The sequence below is a fragment of the Eurytemora carolleeae genome, unplaced genomic scaffold, assembly GCF_000591075.1.
Source record: "Eurytemora carolleeae unplaced genomic scaffold, Eaff_2.0 scaffold384, whole genome shotgun sequence".
Classification (NCBI taxonomy): domain Eukaryota; kingdom Metazoa; phylum Arthropoda; class Copepoda; order Calanoida; family Temoridae; genus Eurytemora; species Eurytemora carolleeae.
In genome coordinates, this window is record NW_019396275.1 from 171,558 (window position 1) to 192,403 (window position 20,846).

A 20,846-nucleotide genomic window follows, 5' to 3' on the forward strand; every position below is an offset into this window, starting at 1 on the left:
AAAGGGTCGGCAGTCTTGTACAGAAAGAACCAGGAAGACGACGTTTGGAATCAAGTTATTACCTTAAATAGTCCAATGAACGTCGAACATGAGGTACAGCAATATTGCAGTGTAAACAGAACCATTATACTGAATAAGTGATTTAATAAGTAACTAGTAAAACTACTTGCATGTAATTCCACATCAAATACATTTTTGTCGTCTTCGGGTTCCAAATTTTTCTGTTTCTAACTGTAGACATAATTTCAATTTGCAACTGAAACTAAAAAAAGGTTGAATGATGAAGAATGAATGACATATTCATGTTTTTATCTTTGAAAATTGATTCTTTTCAATCGTGGTTTCTCTAACAAGAGATATGCGGATTTAGTTGATCTGGTTTCGTTACTTCACTCTTGTATGCCAAGTCCATTAGCGCCTGATCCAACCAAGGTTCAGTCATGTGTTTGGTGTCTATTCTGGCGCGATAACAGTAAATGAAAAAAATTTACTGCTACTGAAACTATAGTGACTTGCGTAAGGTGCCCCTCCCCCCTCTAATACAAATTGTTAGAGACATGATTTACAATTTTTCCCTTTCTCAAACCTCATCCTCCACTTTCATTCTCATTCTCTTTATATTTCCCCTAAGCTAAATGAAGAAAGCACTGTTGGCTTGAGTCCAAGTATATCGGCTTGAAATTTAGTATTTATATCTTCACATGTGTATTGAGTCAGTGATGTACTCATTAACTCTAGAGTTAAAATTGTATAATGAAAGTGACGAATTTACTCCATCTTTAAACTGTGCACCTTATCAATAAAAAATCTTATCGTCAAAACGTCATTTTCTCGTCCATTTCTGGCAGGAAACTAAAACTTGACACAAGTATTTTTTAATGAATTATAAAGTAGAATAATACTAATCTTGGCAATTTTTGTCTTATACTCTCCTCTTACTCTTATATCTTTGCAACATGATGTCGTTCAAGACCTTTGATATTTCGGATTTTAAAATATATAAGATTTACACAATTCGGTTTCAAAGACAAAGGCGGCTATTAATTTCCAAGATTTTCATTAAATCTTTGAAAATAATGAAAAGTATACAGTTGACACTGATAAGTACTCGTCTCTTCAGAAACGCTTAAAGAACCTGTCAAATCTTTCGTTGGGATGTTTAGAAAGATGAAAATTTCCCCTTATGATAATTGAAGGACTGCAGTATGGTTTTGGTGAATTATATTGACGTACTAAGCCTAGGAAGTCCTTCAATTATCATACAGGGAAATTTTCATCTTTCTAAACATCCCAACGAATGATTTGACAGGTTCTTTAGTTCAAATGGAGACTCCTTTCAAATTTCGTCATATACCCTTTAAGAATTTAATTTTTTACAGAAAATCCTTGAAAGCTGTGAGTATGGCAGGTCGTGGAGAGATGTTCCAGGAGTTTGATGAGAAGAGAAGGGTGGAGGGGTTCTTCACCAAGCTCCACAAGTCTGTGTGCGAGGGGATGGGAGAGGAAAACCTCGATAAGTTGGTAGGAACACATTTTGAATTTATTTTCAAACTATAAATAAATAAATGATTTAAATGATTTCAATTCTATTTTGGTTGCTCATTTACCAAGCAAGGTAACGTACAACAGTTACCGTTAACGAACAAACTGTTATCTCTTTCTAACCGATGAACGAAAGCTAAATATAGACAACGAATTATAAAGGGACTGTAAGCGTAACTTCAAGTCCATTCAAAAGTAGAGCTCTTTTTATAATAATTGATGCTGTACAATAAACGAACACTAACTAATGTTTAAAAGAATAAAATTATTTAACCTTTTTAAAGGATTTTTGTATGTTTTTATATCGAGAGTATTCTCTAAGCAATCTATAAAACATTTTACATGCATCAATTTTTCAGAATACAATTCTTGAATTTTGTCTACACATTAAATTTTAAACACGTTTAAAGCAAATTAAAAAAATTTACAAATTAAAAAATCAACATATCAAAACATAAATGTAAGAAGAATTTGTATCGGAATTCATCACACTTTTCTTGTATTCGTTTTGTTAAAAATAATCCCGAGAAGGGTATCTGCGTATTGACTTGAACCCTCTGGTTGATAATTCGCACCTTCAACTTCACCTAAATTTCTGAACAATCCCTTTAGATAGAGATAAACCAAACAATACTCTTTATATTTTATATTTTATCCGTAAATGTTCATTTTTCAACCTTAATTGATATTTGAAATATTTCTCAAAATTTTTCAAATTTAATTAATTACCGCCATAACTATCCGCGTTGAGAACAAAATGTTTAAATTTTAGAAAATATCATTTTCTAATTTTACCACTAACCTGGTTCATTTCATTCATTTAGCCTTTTGTTGTCAGTAATTCTTTAAATATTTTCACTTTAAGTCCTTAAAGTACAATTCAAATAACTTTTCCGTGACATAAAATTAAACAAATATTATTTTGAATAGAAATAAGATTGATTTTATAAAGAATTCACACTTGTGCAAAGTTTGTACTTCAAGGGAAACGTGTAAATCTATTTTCAAGTGAATTTAAGATTTGCCTGCAAAAATATCAGAATATCAAATGCCAAATAATCAAAAAACTGTACGCTAAACAGTTGGGACTACTAGTTTTAAAAAAAATGTACGCTAAACAGTTGGGACGACTAGTTTTAAAAAAAATGTACGCTAAACAGTTGGGACTACTAGTTAAAAAAAATGTACGCTAAACAGTTGGGACGACTAGTTTTTAAAAAAATGTACGCTAAACAGTTGGGACGACTAGTTTTAAAAAAAATGTACGCTAAACAGTTGGGACTACTAGTTAAAAAAAATGTACGCTAAACAGTTGGGACGACTAGTTAAAAAAAAAATTCATACAATTTTACAATAAAGTTAATTTTAAAGTTTAAGGTTTTCTTAAACATATTTTTCTGATAAAACGTCTGTAAAATGTAAGCTCTCTCTTTCACACAATCTATTTTTTCTTCTTTCTATATCTTCTATTTTATACTCTTCTCTTCTTTTTTCTTCTCTTTTCTTTTCATCTCTTCTCTACTCTACTCTGTTCTTATCTCTTTGTTTACATTTCTAGCTTGTAGGCCTAATTGAAACGTACTGCGTTTGTACCGTATAATTCGGCATTTGATCATTTGGCATTTGATATTTTGATATTTTTGCATTAGCCTCTCTTTTTTTAACACTTTTATCAAAACAAAAATGAGGAAGATATCTTGGTTTTTCTTTCTTGAAAAGGATTGAATTATGACAATTTATTTTTTATATCTTATTGCATAACCCTTAAATGACATTTTTTGAGAACTTCAATTTAAAATTATCAATTTTAAGATATAACTCCATCGTTCTAGATCAGACAAAAGTTTCAAAAGGTATTTTGTGAATCTGACATTCACTAAAAGTACGTTAACAGTTCCTTTAACCCAAGGTTTGTTTAGAACAAGGTTGCCGAGGACACCTCAGCCCTGCTCAAGTTCACTCATGATCTCAAGATCTACCAAGAAGGACTCGAGATCAAGTAGGATTTCATCTTTAACACAGAACTTCAGGGGGCATCGAAAGAATATTTAAAATGTCGTCTTGACTGTTTTGTTTTATGCAAATATTTAAAGAGCTCCATATATAAGCATTCAATTAATTAAATATCTGCAGAATTATCAGTTTATAAATTCTTTATATGTCTTCGAAGTTCTGGGTGTATGTTTACCTTTTTATATAAAAACAACATCAAAACAGATTTTTATTTTTATTAAATGTTATGATGTGTTCAATTATTTAAATCTTAGTCTAATTCCTCTAGTTCTGAGTTCCCTAAAGCACATATAACCGCTTAAAGAAACAGGATTACTTATCAAAACTCAAACTGTTATGTTCTAATCTTTGTAACCTGAGTCCGAATTTAATTAATTTGAGCCGCGTCTAAAATCCGCCAAAAACTGGTTTCAATTGAGCGCCGGCTAAAATCTTAAAACATTGAACACAATTTAAAGTGGAACCAACCATATTTGAGCTGCGTCTCAAATTTAAGCCACGGCTCAAATTCTTTAAATTCAGCCTCTGATGAATGTAAACCTCGGATATTTCAAACTTTATCTCTGAGATCTTATTTAATTCATAGTTTTAAATAGTATCCCACGCTATTAGGTTGCAATGAATGATGAAGGGTTTACATTATTTGAAAAGAATAAAATGAAAATTATCCAGGGAATTTTACCCTGAGAAGAATCAGTATGAAGCCAAGGCTAAGAAGGATTATGGAAACAAGGCTTATCAGCAAGGAAAAGACCTGGATGCTCTGTATCTGTATACACAGGTAAACTGTAAAAATCTTGTCGCCGAAAATTTTCAATTAAGTGACAGAAAATCTTTGCATTCCAAAATCCAGGTTAAACATTTTAAAATGTTTTTTCATTTTTAAAAAAAATTTTCAGAAATTTTCAGAAAAAAAGTCAATCTGTCTTTTCTTCTTTTCATGCTTTTTAAATGGGCCCAAATTATTCGTAATTTCTGACTTGGTCTGAAATCTCATAAAATTTGAATTTTGTAAATTTTGAAAATTCACGTCCAAAATATTTTTTTTTAATCTATGAAAGTTTTTTCATTTTTATTTGATGATATACAAGAGAAAGCAACAACTTTTAAAAAAAGCAGTTTACAGCTTAATTATTAATTTGTACTTTAAATTCTTGCTTTTTCGAGATTTATTTATATCTAGCTGAAATGCTCGGAGTTGCCCATGGAAAAAATTTACACTTTGAAAAATAAATTTTAATTTTTGAACAAATTTTTTTTGGATTTTTAGGCTATCTTACTCCCCGGGCACCCATATGGTTCCCCCAGGCCCAACAAATCTCAGCCCATTCTATCCAGCGGACCAGCCGTTTGGCCAGCTATATCTAACATTTAAATATATATGGAGCAAGAGCTTTATTTCATAGATTATTCATTAAGGCCGCCATTGCTTCTCCAGTTGGTGCCGATGGAAAGTCACGTGATCTGGCAACCATCTTGGCAAACAGATCAGCTGTTCTATTCAGCTTGAAGGCATACCACATGGCTTTAGATGATATTCAGCTGGCCCTTGAGGTAAAATAACTGTAAATGACACTCATGAAATAAAGGGACATTTACAAGTTTTTGGTCAAAACTTAAATATGGCAAATGTATTTAAAAGTGTCACTTATAATATCTAGGTCGGATACCCTGACGAACTGGCCTACAAGCTGTATGACAGAAAAGGAAAGATTCTCGTGGTTTTCAGACAAATGGCTGACGCAGAAATTGCTTACAAGGCTGCAATCAAGTATCTAGACAAGGTTAATTTTTTATTTCAAACTTGTATTACATGGCTAACTGATTTAGTGATAGTTTTTATATAGCAATGACAAGCATAATTCATATTCAACTGTTGATATTTAAACATACGATAAAGGGGAGAGGGCAGGACAATGCCAACATTTTTATTTTTAGTTACTATTATTAAAATCGAAATGCATTTACAAAGGAATTGAAACTTGCCACAAACTAGAGTTTATAAACAGAATATAGTTTGAAATATCTGAATATCTAAGACATTGAGTTGCAAAGATAGAAAGAAAATCAGAGTTTGTGGCAATGACTCAATTCCTTTTGAATAACTATAAATGTTCACTAGGCGACTAAATTGTCTGCTGAGAAGAAGCAAGTATTTGAGAAAGAAATCCAGCAAGCTCTATCCATGCTCAGCAAAGCTCCAGCTTCCTTCAGGTAATCATCAAATATTTATAAAAAGAAACTTTTTTGCGCAGAAACTCTGATTTTTAATCCCCATATCTTTACACCCTTATGTAGTTTCAAATGAAAGATAAAAGCTTTCATTGCATGATTTTATTTCAAACCGAAAATAGCCAGCTTTGATTAGCTCTGTGTCTGAGATTATATCACAAAATGTTTAATATTTTAATTGAAAATCTAAACTTCTGGTGTGGTTCCGAACTAAAGCAACGCAAGATCTGAAAAGTTTAATGGTTTAGAAAGAATGACCCAAATATCCGGATACACCCTGAGCCTGAGCTCCCTGATCTTCCAGCCACTAATCCTCTCTATCCAGCTATGAACGATGCTGTTGTATTCAAATACGAGACGGGAAGAGGTAAAATCTCCCCTCTGATAACAAATTTTTGAAAAATTGCCATTTTTTTCACATTAAGCTAAACTGTGCCCATTCTACAAAAACATTTTGAACAATTTTCAAAACTAAAATTAATAAAAAAAAAGTTTTAATATTTTCATATTTTTATATTCAAATATTTAAACATTTAGGTAGATTTGCAGTTGCTGGCCGTGATATAATTGTCGGGGAAGTTATTGCTGTAGAGAAGGCGATTGTATCCCACATGCTTCCAGAGTATATGGGTTGGTATCTTAATAAGTTTCTCGTCCGAGCCACCTCCGTGGCTACTTGCCTTGCAATATTCTTTTAAAAATTCAAATCCTTTATGTTAAAACTCTTTTTATTTATCTGGTAAAATTAAGGTTAATAGTATTTTTATTTTCTATGTCCAAAAAGATTGCTAACTTTTTCACCATAATTTTAGACATTCCTAGTGTAAATTGCTCTAAATGCTGCAAACTTGTAAATACGTAAATAGTTTTTTTCAAGATATTATGTTTTTAGGGAAAAATTGTACAAACTGTTTTAAAATTATGAAAGCTCCTTTCCCCTGTTCAACCTGCACCAAGGTAACAACATCGATATAATATTAAAAAATGATAATTATAGTAATGGTCATAATAATAATGATAAAAAATATAAATACTTTGCTTCTCTTTTTTTGTTTTGTTTTCAAAGCACGTCAAAAGGGATAAACCATTCCAGCCCAAATTTTGTGTGGGACCTCACTTGATCCCACGGCAGGTTTATGGACTATCACAATTGAAAAAATTCCCAAAAAATGTAGTTCTTAATTTTTGAAAATACGTCAATTAGAATAGAAAATCCACTTAAATTTGAGAATGTTTAAAAATAATCAACTTTCAGAGAACCAGTTAAAAGCCAACATTGTTAATAGTAGGTTTGTAGTTAATAGTAGGTTAGTAGTTAATAGTAGGTAAGTAGTTAATAGTAGGTTAGTAGTTAATAGTAGGTTAGTAGTTAATTAATAGTAGGTTAGTAGTTAATAGTAGGTTAGTAGTTAATAGTAGGTTAGTAGTTAATAGTAGGTTAGTAGTTAATAGTAGGTTTTCATTTTCCCCTATTTCTTTTGACGTTAGAACTTTCTGCTTACAATTAATTTCTGATCTACATGTATAGAATCCATAAACGCCTTAAGCTATATCTACAAAATAACATGAAAATAGATTTTCGTTTTAGCCCAATTAGATCATTAAGAAATTGAGTCTTTGACACAAACTCTGATTTTCTAATTCCTATATCTCTGCAACCCAGTGTCGTAGACCTTAGATATTTTAAAGTATGAATTCTTTTGCATCAAATTATCTTAGTTTGAAATATTAAGTATACAACATCAGGTTCCAAAGATATAGGGATTAGAAAATTTAAATTTGTGGCAAATTCCTTTTACCAGATTCTTGAATATCTAAAATAACAAAAATCAGGTTTAAACAATACAGCATTAGAGGAGTTGACAAACCTCGAATACTGAATGCAATATTTGTTATGAATAAGATACAAGGTTTAGTTTGTTAGATCTAAAATCTAGTAAATATTATTAATGATAAAAGAAACGAAATCCGGTCCAAAATTTTGGCTCTGGTTTTTTAGACACCAGCCGTGTGTTTGTATGTGATTAATCCATTGCCATTACCCAACCTCCCAAATACCACTGATCCCCTGACCTACCCCCCCCCCTGGAGAAATTATATAAATGAATTGAAGGAAGACATGTTGTAAATGTGTATGGTGCAGTATTCTTTGTCCCTATCCCTCCTATCCTTCATTAATCTCAGTTTTTGCCTCAATATCTCAACCTAGATAAAAGGACAGAATTTAAAAAAAATTCCTTAAAAACTAATAAAAATAAAGGGGCTTTAGAGGCATTTTTTAGTAAATCTTATTTTATCTTATTTTATCCTGGCAGTCAATTTTAAGCTAAATTATAAATAACGTCAAAATTCTCTTTAAGCTAAAATAGAAATAACGTAAACAGTCCCTTTAAGCTAAATTATAAATTACTTCAACATTCCCTTTAAGCTAAATTAGAAATTACTTCAACATTCCCTTTAATCTAAATTATAAATAACGTAAACATTCTCTCTAAGCTAAATTATAAATTACGTCAACATTCCCTTTAAGTTAAATTATAAATTACGTCAACATTCCCTTTAAGCTAAATTATAAATTACGTCAACATTCCCTTTAAGCTAAATTATAAATTACGTCAACATTCCCTTTAAGCTAAATTATAAATTACGTCAACATTCCCTTTAAGTTTGTTTGTTTAGGTTATGTTCTGTAGCTATAAGTGTAGAAAAGAGGCAACCAATTCATATCACAAGTAACCCATTCAGTTTTTTCATCTCTTTTTTTGGGGGGCTAAATAACGTGTATAAAGAATGAACATTATGATCATAAACCTACTATTCATGATCCAATTGTTTAAATAATTATATTCAATTTATTGTTTTCTTATAATTCGCTTTTGTTTAGATATGAATGTAAATTGATAGATCTGTTTCTAGCAAGTGGAATGAGTATTATTTGCTTCCTAGCATACAGGTCTCTTTTAATCTATTTATAATCTTCAACTATTTAAGATATTTTTGATAACTTTCGTAACGTTACAAAAAAAGAAAAGTAAATGATTCATTAATTCATCTTCTTTTAAATACAAAAAACATGTCTTGAGAAATGTCAATTTTTGGTTTGCTCTGTGTATAAACTTTAAAAATGTTTCAATATTTAATACACTATATAATACGCTTCTTCTTTTTGTGGAATTTTTAATCTCGGTGATTTTCTTCCTCGCCTTTTTTAGCAAGAACTATATAACTCTTCTCATACAATAATTTACTAATCCTCATATCTTTGTTACTTGATGTCGAAGACCTTTGATATTTCAAACGATGAGTTCTGCTAAAAATCAAATTGCTAAAATTTTAAACATCAGAGCTGGAAACTCTGGAATGGTGGATTTCGAAATCAATTCTTGATCTTCTCTTTTTCTTAATCTCAAGACTAACCTAATCGTGTGTTTGTATCTTGAAAAGTGTATACAATTTAACCAATCAGAGTGCCGAATCAAAAACCGGGAAATTTAAAATTTTGCTCGCCATTTAATGAGAGGTTTTTCTTTTTATTAAGATCAATGTACAGAGACGGGAGGGATTCTCTAATTTTCTAAAACCGGTTTTAGATTTTTATGTATTATATCCAAAAAGTGTGGATTAAGCAAGAAATTAAAAGTGTCCACATTGGATATTCGGATTAATCAGTCGTGATTAAAGGTATTCCGTTCTGAAGTTCCCAGCTCACCGATTCCAATTGCAAAGAGAAAGGGACTAGAAAATTGGAGTTTTATCGAGATTATTTTTGTAATTCGACAATTTCACTTCCCACAATATGTGTTAATTTTTCAAACAGATCAATTCGTATATTTACTTTGATTGTCTGTTTGAACCGCGGTATATTTGTTTGTTTGTAACCGATAAACGTCAAAACGGCTGAACCGATCGGGACCTCACATAATCCCAGGAGATGTTTATGTTTGGGTAAAATTGAAAAAATTGCATTTAAAAAGTTTAACTATAAACACAACAATAAAAATAATATAATCTAGAACGATAACCCAGCGGCCGCTGAAATGGTTTCTTGAAAACAAGAAACTGTTTGAGAAGCATGACGAGACCAGTGGACAGACTAAGGTACAGTGAGACCCATAACACTTGGAATAAAAAAACAATGGTTTTAATTCTAATTTTAAATTATAGTTTAATTACGATAAATACAGCAATTGTGCAATAAACACAGACCCATTTTAATTAAAGGCTTAACTATTTACAAATTCCTACAATTCCACAATATAGAGGTCACTTAATATGTTTTCTACAATAATCAAGTTTAGAATTTGTAAATAAACTTTGAACGTATGTCAACAAATATGTACAGTTTAAAAATACAGGTTTTAACTAATGGCTTTGCGTACCATTAAAATCTAGCCGAATTGATTAAAAGATTTATTTAAAATTTTCACAAAATAAAGTGCAGTACGGGATTTTTACTTCTTCAAATTGGTATCTTGAGATGTTGGATAATAAATCAGAGTATCCTTTATTTCACGATTTATTTTTCTACACAAAAATCCTTTCATAAAATCAAAGGAAAATTGGGAGATTTTTCTTCTATTGATATCCTTTCCTAGTCCAACTTTTCAACTCAGTACGCTTTTCTTGATGTATTTTTAACTCCGTACGCTTTTCTTGAAAATTTATACTCAACCTTAAAAGTGAAAAGAAATATTGATTTGATTTTTTAGAATCAAAGCGAGGTTTATGAATCCCAGGATTACAGAAACTATTTCAATCTTGTTAATCATCATTCAGAGAGGAAAACTGGAGATGTATTCCATAGAGCTATGTTCTCTATTTTTCTACTCAGGTAATATATTCCATAGAGCTATGTTCTCTATTTTTCTACTCAGGTAATATATTCCATAGAGCTATGTTTTCTATTTTCCTACTTAGGTAATAAACTTCATAGAGCTATGTTGTCTATTTTCCTACTCAGGTAATATATTCCATAGAGCTATGTTCTCTATTATCCTACTTAGGTTATATATTCCATAGAGCTATGCTCTCTACTTTCCTACTCAGGTAATATATTCCAAAGATCTATGTTCTCTATTTTCCTACTCAGGTTATATATTCCATAGAGTTATGTTCTCTATTTTTCTACTCAGGTAATATATTACATAGAGCTATGTTCTCTATTTTTCTACTCAGGTAATATATTCCATAGAGCTATGTTTTCTATTTTCCTACTTAGGTAATAAACTTCATAGAGCTATGTTTTCTATTTTCCTACTTAGGTAATATATTCCATAGAGCTATGTTCTCTATTATCCTACTTAGGTAATATATTCCATAGAGCTATGTTCTCTATTTTCCTACTCAGGTAATATATTCCATAGAGCTATGTTCTCTGTTTTCCTACTCAGGTAATATATTCCATAGAGCTATGTTCTCTATTATCCTACTTAGGTAATATATTCCATAGAGCTGTGCTCTCTATTTTCCTACTCAGGTAATATATTCCATAGATCTATGTTCTCTATTTTCCTACTCAGGTTATATATTCCATAGAGTTATGTATTTTCCTACTCAGGTAATATATTCCATAGAGCTATAGTCTCTATTACCCTACTCAGGTAATATATTCCATAGAGCTATGTTCTCTATTTTTCTACTCAGGTAATATATTCCATAGAGCTATGTTCTCCATTTTCCTAGTCAGGTAATATATTCCATAGAGCTTTGTTCTCTATTTTCCTACTCAGGTTATATATTCCATAGAGCTAAAATCTCTATTTTCCTACTCAGGTAATATATTCCATAGCGCTATGTTCTCTATTTTCTTACTCAGGTAATATATTCCCTAGAGCTATGTTCTCTATTTTCCTACTCAGGTTATATATTTCAAAGTGCTATCGTTTGTGTGTAATACTGTATTTTCATTGAGCTACATTCTCTTTTTTCTCCTTACAGAAAAATCCCAACAAAAAAGCATAAATTAACATACGGTATTTGCATTAACAGATGTATTTTTAGATGTTTGAAGAGCCAGGGATATTTCCCGGATTCTGAGGAGAATGTGATATCAGACAACGAACTGTTTATTGCTGGTTTACTGAACCATTTTCTAGAGGTATGTCTGTTTACAGGATTTTGCTGAAACCTACTTCTTAATTCATCTGTTTATTGCAGATATTTGTAGTTGTAAGCCGCATAGTGCATAAGTACTTTAAGGCCACGCGCGTTACAATAAATCTGAATTGTGAAAGCTCATGCAGCATAGACTGCATGCTTATATCTAAAAAGTTTCAACAGAATTTAAAAAAGAAAATTTGGAATCATTTTAATTTATGTTAATCACCAATAATGCCCGAACACACAGTAATTTGCAAGCTGTTTTAGAAAAGAATTAATATTCACACATTTTCTTATTTTGGAAATTCTTAATTGTTCAGGTTTTACAGTTTAATGCCCATGAAGTTGCTCAGTTTGAATATATTAAATGTTCAGGTTTTACAGTTTAATGCCCATGAAGTTGCTCAGTTTGAATATATTAAATGTTCAGGTTTTACAGTTTAATGCCCATGAAGTTGCTCAGTTTAAATTTATTAAATGTTCAGGTTTTACAGTTTAATGCTCATGAAGTTGCTCAGTTTGAAATGCAGGTAAATAATATTTGTTCCACCGCGCCGGATTAACTGTGATCTTGCCAAGCTACTTTTGTTGTATAACACGTGTCATGGGTCGACACTAAACTGGGTAGATCAGACTGGACGGTATGACTGAATGTTATTATACCGGCTCGGATCATGCTACTTTTAGAATGGGGTGAGTTCAGAAACATGTACAGAGACATCTAATACACATGTGTGAGCCGAACAAAAGGAATAATACTCGAAAGAGGGAAAGGCGAGTTGGCAAGGAAAACACTCTTTTCTACCAGACACAGATAGATGATAACTTCTTGAAAAAGTATATTTCAGTAACGAGGTTTCCTACAAAATACAGATTGTTATTGGCGTACATACATATAAATAATAATTGTTAATAAAGATTAAACAGTTGAAGGTTTGTAGGTTTAGCAGGATTGGAGATTTTAGGTTTAGTAGGTTTAGCAGGATTTGGGGATCATATTTTATTGCTGTTGTGAATCGATAAATAAAATGTTTAAAGGCACTGTTGTGAACTGATAAAATAAAAATAAAAAAAAGTTTTTTTTTTAAAAAATACTGTTGGAACTTACAATCTAGAAAACTGTGTTAGGCCGAAAAGTTGTTTGAACTGAAGTCTAAAGCAATTTAATTCTTCTGAAATGAACATTTATCTGGTTAAAGTAATTTCACTGTTTATTTGTGAATGATTCACTGAAAATTATGTTTAAATGAGTTCTTTTAATGCACTCTAAGTTTTATTAGCTCCATGAGGTTATTGTTTATATTTATGCAAAATCCTTGGCAATGTTTGGTTTGGTGAGTGGACGGAGGGTTCAGAGGAGGTACAGTCTATCGGAGACGACCTTTACAACAGGGTTACATTAGGGATATGGTTCACAACATGATATAAATGAAATGACTATTTTAAAATCAAAATACAAGGAGGAACCTTCATACTTTTTAATATTTTGAATTTGTGTAACACATCATACCAAATATATTATCAAGTACAATAGGTGGCATTAGAGAAATGGACCATTTGTACACGACGTCACAAGTGTCAAATATAACAAGGAAAACGAAATTCTCTCACATTCATTGACATGTTTTCCAAGATTTGTTTGTTCATGTATTAATTATATTATTTTAAAAACTGATTATTTACAATTGTGGGTTCCCTGAAATATGTGACTTCCGCATTTCTACTGCAGGAAATTATTTAGGAATTATTAGAATTTAAAAATGATATTATCTTTTACATTATTTATAAAAAGAAGGTGTCAATGGTATACCACTGTGAATCCAGCATGCCCATGTTTACATTTTATTTCCACTTTAAATAACGCTTTATGGATACTTTAACATATATTTTACTGATTTATTCAACTTGTTTAGGGACCGCACAGTACAGTAGGTGCAAAGTCAGCGTTTATTGGTGCTGCAGTCTACCCTACTCTTGCACTCTTCAATCATTCTTGTGATCCTAGTATCGTCAGATACTATGTAGAGGATTATGTCGTAGTTCAGGTGATTATACTTTTAATATTCCTATGTATAGTTAGAACTATGTAGAGGATTATGTCGTAGTGCAGGTGATTATACTTTTATTAATCCTAGTATAGTTAGAACTATGTAGAGGATTATGTCGTAGTTCAGGTGATTATACTTTTAATATTCCTTGTATAGTTAGAACTATGTAGAGGATTATGTCGTAGTGCAGGTGATTATACTTTTATTAATCCTAGTATCGTCATTACTATGTAGAGGATAATGTCGTAGTTCAGGTGATTATACTTTTAGTAATCCTAGTGTAGTCTGAACTATGTAGAGGATTATGTCGTAATTCAGGTGATTATACTTTTATTAATCCTAGTATCGTCAGATACTATGTAGAAGATTATGTCGTAATTCAGGTGATTATACTTTTAATATTCCTAGTATAGTTAGAACTATGTAGAGGAGTATGTCGTAGTTCAGGTGATTATACTTTTAGTAATCCTAGTATAGTTAGATACTTTGTAGAGGATTATGTCGTAGTTCAGGTGATTATACTTTTATTAATCTTGGAAAATAGTCAAGTTCTAGGTAAAGAATTGACTATGTATTTAATGATTAAAGATAAAAATCACAAACAACACTGAACAAACGTTGATATTTTAGGCAATTAAGAACATCTTCAAGGGCGAAGAGATCTGTGAGAACTATGGTCCAATTTTCTTCCATTCTCCGAAAGATGACCGGCAGATGAGGCTCTCTAAACAATACTGGTTCACCTGCCAGTGTGTGGTAATATACAGTGAAATAATTGTTATCTTCTCTCTTCTTCATCAAATGTCGCGATGGATTGTGTGATTGTAACTGATTTACTGCTTATAAGATCTGAACACTATTAAAACTTACCAATTACTAAATCCTTTTTGACATTTTTAATTTAAAGAAAAAAGGAAACCGACAATGATTTACCTGTTCTCTGATTACTACTGCTTAAATATCTGTACCTGTTAATACAGTACACTCACACATCTACCACAGAATACTTAATAAATAAAGAATACAGGGTGCTCCTTAAAGCCTAGGAATTTATCTCAGAGTCTGTTTTAAATTTTTGTTGATATTGAAATTACATGCTGATAATTTCCAATCTTATTTAACAAGCAAAAAGCTGCGAACCATGTTCACATCAATTTTGCAGCACGTTATATAAGTTTCGGAATTCCTCTAAGAAGAGAATCGATTGAAAACGGAGCCTCTAGAATGAATAACAATGAAAACATCTTTAAAAGAGAAATTCCCAAAAAATGTTGACGTGCAACAACAATGCTTTTACTATGAAACAAGGTTTCTGATTGCGCTATTAAACACTTTTAATATCTAATTTGCATGTTCAAAAAAATAAAAATCGAGTTTATTGGAGGCTCTGGCATCAACTGTTTTTTTAAGACACCCTATCTGTATACAGTTTAATATGTTCATGAATGTTTATTATCAGGCCTGTATGGAGAATTGGCCTACTATGCATGAGATGACAACTGATGTTCTCAACTTTAGGTGACTTTGAAATTTTTGGAAAATTTTTGAACTTTGACATTTTATAAATCTAAAATATTGTTGAGAAGATTTGATATCAGTGTTTTCGAGATCATGTTACCCAAGAGTTCAAAATGAGAAGATTATTCCATAAATATTTAAATTGAGAAAATCTTCTAACTGAAATTAAAATTTGATTCTGGTTTGTCACAATACACGTATAATTTGACGGTAAATAATATAAATATGTACTGTCCTGCACTGTACTGTGTTGTGGTGTAGGTGTACTCAGTGTGGGGACAGTGTACCGTTCCACACCAGTTCAAATATGCCGCAGCTTAAATGTGGTTGTGGTGCAAATATAAATCTTTTCAAGGTAATATGTTTAGGGGGAACATTTCAAGGTAATATGTTTAGGGGGTACATTTCAAAATATGTTTAGGGGGTACATTTCAAAATATGTTTAGGGGGTACATTTAAAAAAAAGATTAACAAATTATTTGATATAAATGGTGAGAGAAAGATTGGGTAGACCATAGTTTGATAACAATAAAGATAGAACAATAGATGTCTTCTTTTCAAGATGTAGGGGTTTTTAGTTCACAATAACCCTGAGGCGGGAGCCCAAATGAGTTCTGCGCATGCTCTCTCTCTGTCTTGTAATACTACGCGGCATGCTCCTTTGGGCTTATGTCTTAGGGTTATTGTGAACAAAAAACCCTATATCTTATAAAAAACGATATCTATAGTGTTCTATCTGTATTGTTATTAATCTCTAGGTTTGACATAGTAAGAAAAATTACCCCACTAGCCTCTATTTTATCTCCTTAATATTACTTGGATACAATTATTAACACTTTTCCCTAAGACAAAATATCTATTCTGTGATTATTATTCTTTTCACATCTCTTATATGAGATATAAAATTCAGTGATGGTGATGGACCAAACCTCTGTAGAGTAAAAAAGTAGATGTTAGTGTCACATTTATTGAAAATATATTTCGGTCTGGGTTGACCCTCGTCAGTTCTTGAGATTGTTTCTTCACAAAGATTAAAAACAAACAAATTAACAAACAATTTGTTTATATGAGATATTTATACCATCGATTTTTTTCAGTTAACGATACATTTTTAATCATTGCCCAAATTTGACAAATAATAAGATAGGACAGATGTTTTATACCTTTTTTTAAGGGGTTTGAAAAATCTAAGTTTTAGATCTGTAGCGCGCTTAAAAATCACAAGAATTATTTTTACACTGACTGGCATTTCAACCGTTCTGTACCCTACCATATGCTTTAAAACCCTAAAATTGTTATTTCTTAAATGTAAGAAAATGTGACTAGGTGTGCTAAGAAGTGTCAAAAATGAGAGTGCTAGGACAACAACAAAGAGCGGGGGGAGCTAACCCCCCCCCCGCCAGCCTATTTAGGGTTAAGGAAACAGTTTAATATTACCTTCAGAATTTCCTTTGTATTTGTCGTTATTGCACACTGGTAGACCCTTCTCATTATATTAATCAGGTTTAAAATAAATTAACTTTAATACATGCTATTGAGGTTCAATTAGGTTTATAATTTACTAATAATTAGTTCTTTACCTCTTTCTACATGGGATCAATACAGAATTTAATCTACAGAGGGGGGGGGGGATAACTCAGTGGGGGAGAAGGCACATTTATTTTTTGGTGTTATCTTCAATTTCTAATGTGAAATTACACTTTTTTAGAATCTATGGGATACTACCCCAACTAAGCCTATTTAAAACTATTCAATGTCGCTATTATAAATCAAAGCATTTGTAATTCAATTCTTATTTTGTTTTAAACTTGGAATCCAATATTAATTATTCTATTTTACTTTTTTCACAATCAGTGGTACTGCGTGTAATTCTCTGCTCTGTACTCTCGGTATTTATTGATTGTTGATGGAAGACGACAACCTAGGCTGCTTTTTCAAATTCGTTAACAATGTTCAACGTATCTATGAACACCTTTGCTATATCAGAATATCACAGATGTAATTTGGTCAGAAAACTAGATCAGTTTCTTTGAGCGATTTAGAGAATTTTGTTTTCAATCCTCTCTAGCTCCAAGCTGAATTTTCATTAATTTTGTTGCAGGGATTAAAGGATTTGTCTGATACAGAACTAATTGCTGAAAGTGCAAGCACAGAACTAGAGGTAAATGTTTTATACAACCAGGAATATAACTAAGGAGAGAGAGAGACAGAGTTTGTTTACATTATGCAGCTGTGTCAAATTAAAGTAAATTGCAAGATTGAAATTCTAAATTTTTTCAATTTTTACATTTTACATTGAAGAGCGATGAAAAAGAAGCAAAGTGTTTTGAATTATTATGTAAACAGAGCTGAAAACTTTAGAATGGTGGATATCGAGATCAATGCTTAATCCTTACTTTTTCTTAATCTCAAGATTAAATAATGCTTGTTCTCCTCGTGTTATTAATCTCCAGATTAATTAACTGATTATTCCATTCTAAAGTTTTCAGCGTAGATAAGATTATTTTTCTCATGTGTAAAATGATAAAAGTAGGAGCTACGAGGTCACAAAGTTGTATCGGGAATACTGCATAAATTTTACCTTCACCTTGTGTGTATAGTTTACAGTACAGCTAGAAAATAAGCTTGATTGCGAAGACAGGCGCGGAAGTTGATCAGGATTTTCCCAAATACTTCGGTGAAACAAAAGCAAATTTTTAATATTCAGGCCGAAATAAAGCATAAGTGTGTTTTATTTAAAAAAAAAAAAAAGGGTTGCATTCATGAGACACTTCAATATTCTCCTCGGTCTTAATATTTGATAACGTTTTGTTTGTTTAAAATGTAAACTTTCAAGATGGCAGTTTTTAATTTATTTCAGGCCAACAGGTTGGAGAAAGCCCAGGCTCTTTACACAGATTATCTGAAGAAGCTTGATGCGGTGCTGGCCCCACCATACCCGGTAAACATACTTAATTATTATTATTATTATTATTATCAGTATTATTACTAATATTATTATTATTATTATTATTATCATTATTATTATTCTTAGTACTATTATTACTAGTATTATTATTAATATTATTATTATTATTATTATCAGTAATATAATCTGTATTCCAGGATTACTACAAGATCCAGCAGAATATCTGGAAATGTATCTGGATGAGGTTTGGTAACAGAGTTATCATCTCAACCCAGAGGAAACCAATAATACCTGGAGATGATGAATATGATACTCTAGATTAATTCATTTCGCCATTCATCCTCGGGGGACTTTTAAATTCGTTCTTCAAAAATATATAATTTTTAAAAAGCTTTTTATGGAGGTTTTGTAAGAATTTTCACAACAAACTTGATTGATATTTCTCTTCCGTTCTTTAGAAAATACATTTTCTGGAGGTATACATATAAAAATATCTTCAAAGGAATATTAAAAATAATAATGTTTTGAGTTTTCCCCCTTGTTTAAATTTGGTGAACACTCTATTTAGATATTAAGAATTTACCGATCTAAACCAAGCTTATTTCACAAAATTCAAAGGTTTAAATATTTTATCAATGTTTTTATGTTTTGAAATCTATCTACATTTTCTAGATTTAGATTCGTTGTATTCCTTTAAATAAATAAATAGATATATTATTTACCCCCGTCTCAACAAATAAAAGCAATATTTTATTGTTAATTGTTATATTTTTAGTTTAAACATTTTTTACGAAATCGTTTGTTAGTGTGTGAAAAGATTTAAATAAAAAAACATTGTAAGATTTTAGACTATTTATAGACTGTTGATAAAAAAAAAACACGACATCCTTAGATCTAGTCAGTTTTGCATGAGCATAAAAGCCGGCTAATCTCAGTTAAAAATCTAAAACTTTTTGCAAAAGCCATTGAAATTTGATATTACAACGAGTAATATCTTTCTATTTGTTAAAAACAAATTAAATTATTTTCTAACATTTGTACGATCTTTTTTTGTAAAAATCCATTTTCAAATGGAATATATAATCATGCAATCAAATGGACTATATAATCATGCAATCAAATGGACTATATAATCATGCAATCAAATGGACTATATAATCATGCAATCAAATGGACTATATAATCATGCAATCAAATGGACTATATAATCATGCAATCAAATGGACTATATAATCATGCAATGGCAATTAAACACCTTTACTCTGAGTTCTTTTTCTAGAGGGGGGAGATTGTGTAGGACTCCCCCACCGGGCTTTATAGGGTTAATGTACCTGGAAAATACTCTCAACACAAATCCGTTTTGAATCTATATTTAATCTATCTTTTAAAGGGAGTGACCGGCTGTGTAAGGTAGTTGAACTGAGTATGCAGTGTTGTGGAAAACTTCTTTCATATTCATTTCAGACATATTTAACTTTTTAAAGATCTGTAAATCCTAAGTTTGAGCGCAAATTCAACGTTCAAAACTCCTACTTTGGGGGTGGATACGTTTTCAGAATTAGTTTTTTTAAATTATTAAATAACGACGACATAAAATGTTAAAAAAGTTTTACAAGTACAGACGTCATGTACAGGAACATGTTGAGAAAATAAAAATTGACCTTATCTTCGAAAATATGTAATCTTGTTCAATTATTAGTTTCTATTTTCTCATTATTTACAAAGATTTTCCCAGATTTTCTAGAATTATTATTGAAAAGACGACATTTGAAGAATTTGAAGGAATCAGCGAATAAAAAAAAGAAAACAAGAAATTCAATATAATAATGAAAACGAAATAATCGATTTTAGCATTGATTTATTGACAAATTTCGTTTAAGAAATATGTTCCTACCCAACTAATTAGATTTCTGTATTATTTTTATTGTACTTTTCGTTGTCGTTATTTAATAATTAAAAAAAAAGTAATTCTGAAAACGTTTCCACCCCCAAAAGCAGGAGTTTTGAACGTCGAATTTGCGCTCAAACTCAGGATTTACAGATCTTTTTAAAGTTTAATATGTCTCAAATGAATCCAAAAGAAGATTTCCCAACACTGCATACTCAGTTTAACTACCTTACATATCCGGGGTCACTCCCTTTAATTGTTTAAAGTAATGAATTAGAAGTTTCAGATAAATATAATCCTTTAGATCCAGGAATTTTCATTTAACTCTGAAAGGTTGGTTAATGTTTTAGTTTTAAACCTGTCTATCTCTTTCCATCCTCATCTACCTGCCTGCCTGTCTGTCTGTCTGTCAAGAATGTTTTCAAATCTAAATTTAAGTTTATTAATATATATATCTATAAGATTATCAGATATATATCTAGCATAATCCTAAAATATTACTAAATTTTGCACATTGCACATTGCACATAAATGCAAAAATTGTGGGTTGCATACATTTTATTGATTTCATTGTACTGGATTATATAGCATAAGTTAA

At 31.0% G+C, this 20,846-nt stretch overlaps 1 protein-coding gene across 1 annotated transcript; it reads left to right on the forward strand.

Annotated features, from left to right (window-relative positions):
* The first annotated feature begins 73 nt into the window (after positions 1-73).
* LOC111699941 (SET and MYND domain-containing protein 4) lies at positions 74-19,024 on the forward strand. The gene is made up of 23 exons (XM_023470737.1): positions 74-93; positions 1,380-1,521; positions 3,462-3,541; positions 4,228-4,336; positions 4,975-5,109; positions 5,217-5,339; positions 5,678-5,769; positions 6,036-6,154; positions 6,325-6,417; positions 6,680-6,744; positions 8,467-8,519; positions 8,672-8,740; positions 9,801-9,885; positions 10,497-10,618; positions 11,788-11,884; positions 12,372-12,416; positions 13,800-13,931; positions 14,565-14,690; positions 15,394-15,452; positions 15,714-15,807; positions 17,554-17,613; positions 18,313-18,393; positions 18,558-19,024. The coding sequence occupies exons 1-23, from the start codon at positions 89-91 to the stop codon at positions 18,681-18,683; spliced, it is 2,112 nt and encodes a 703-aa protein (XP_023326505.1). The 5' UTR covers positions 74-88; the 3' UTR covers positions 18,684-19,024.
* Positions 19,025-20,846: the final 1,822 nt, after the last annotated feature.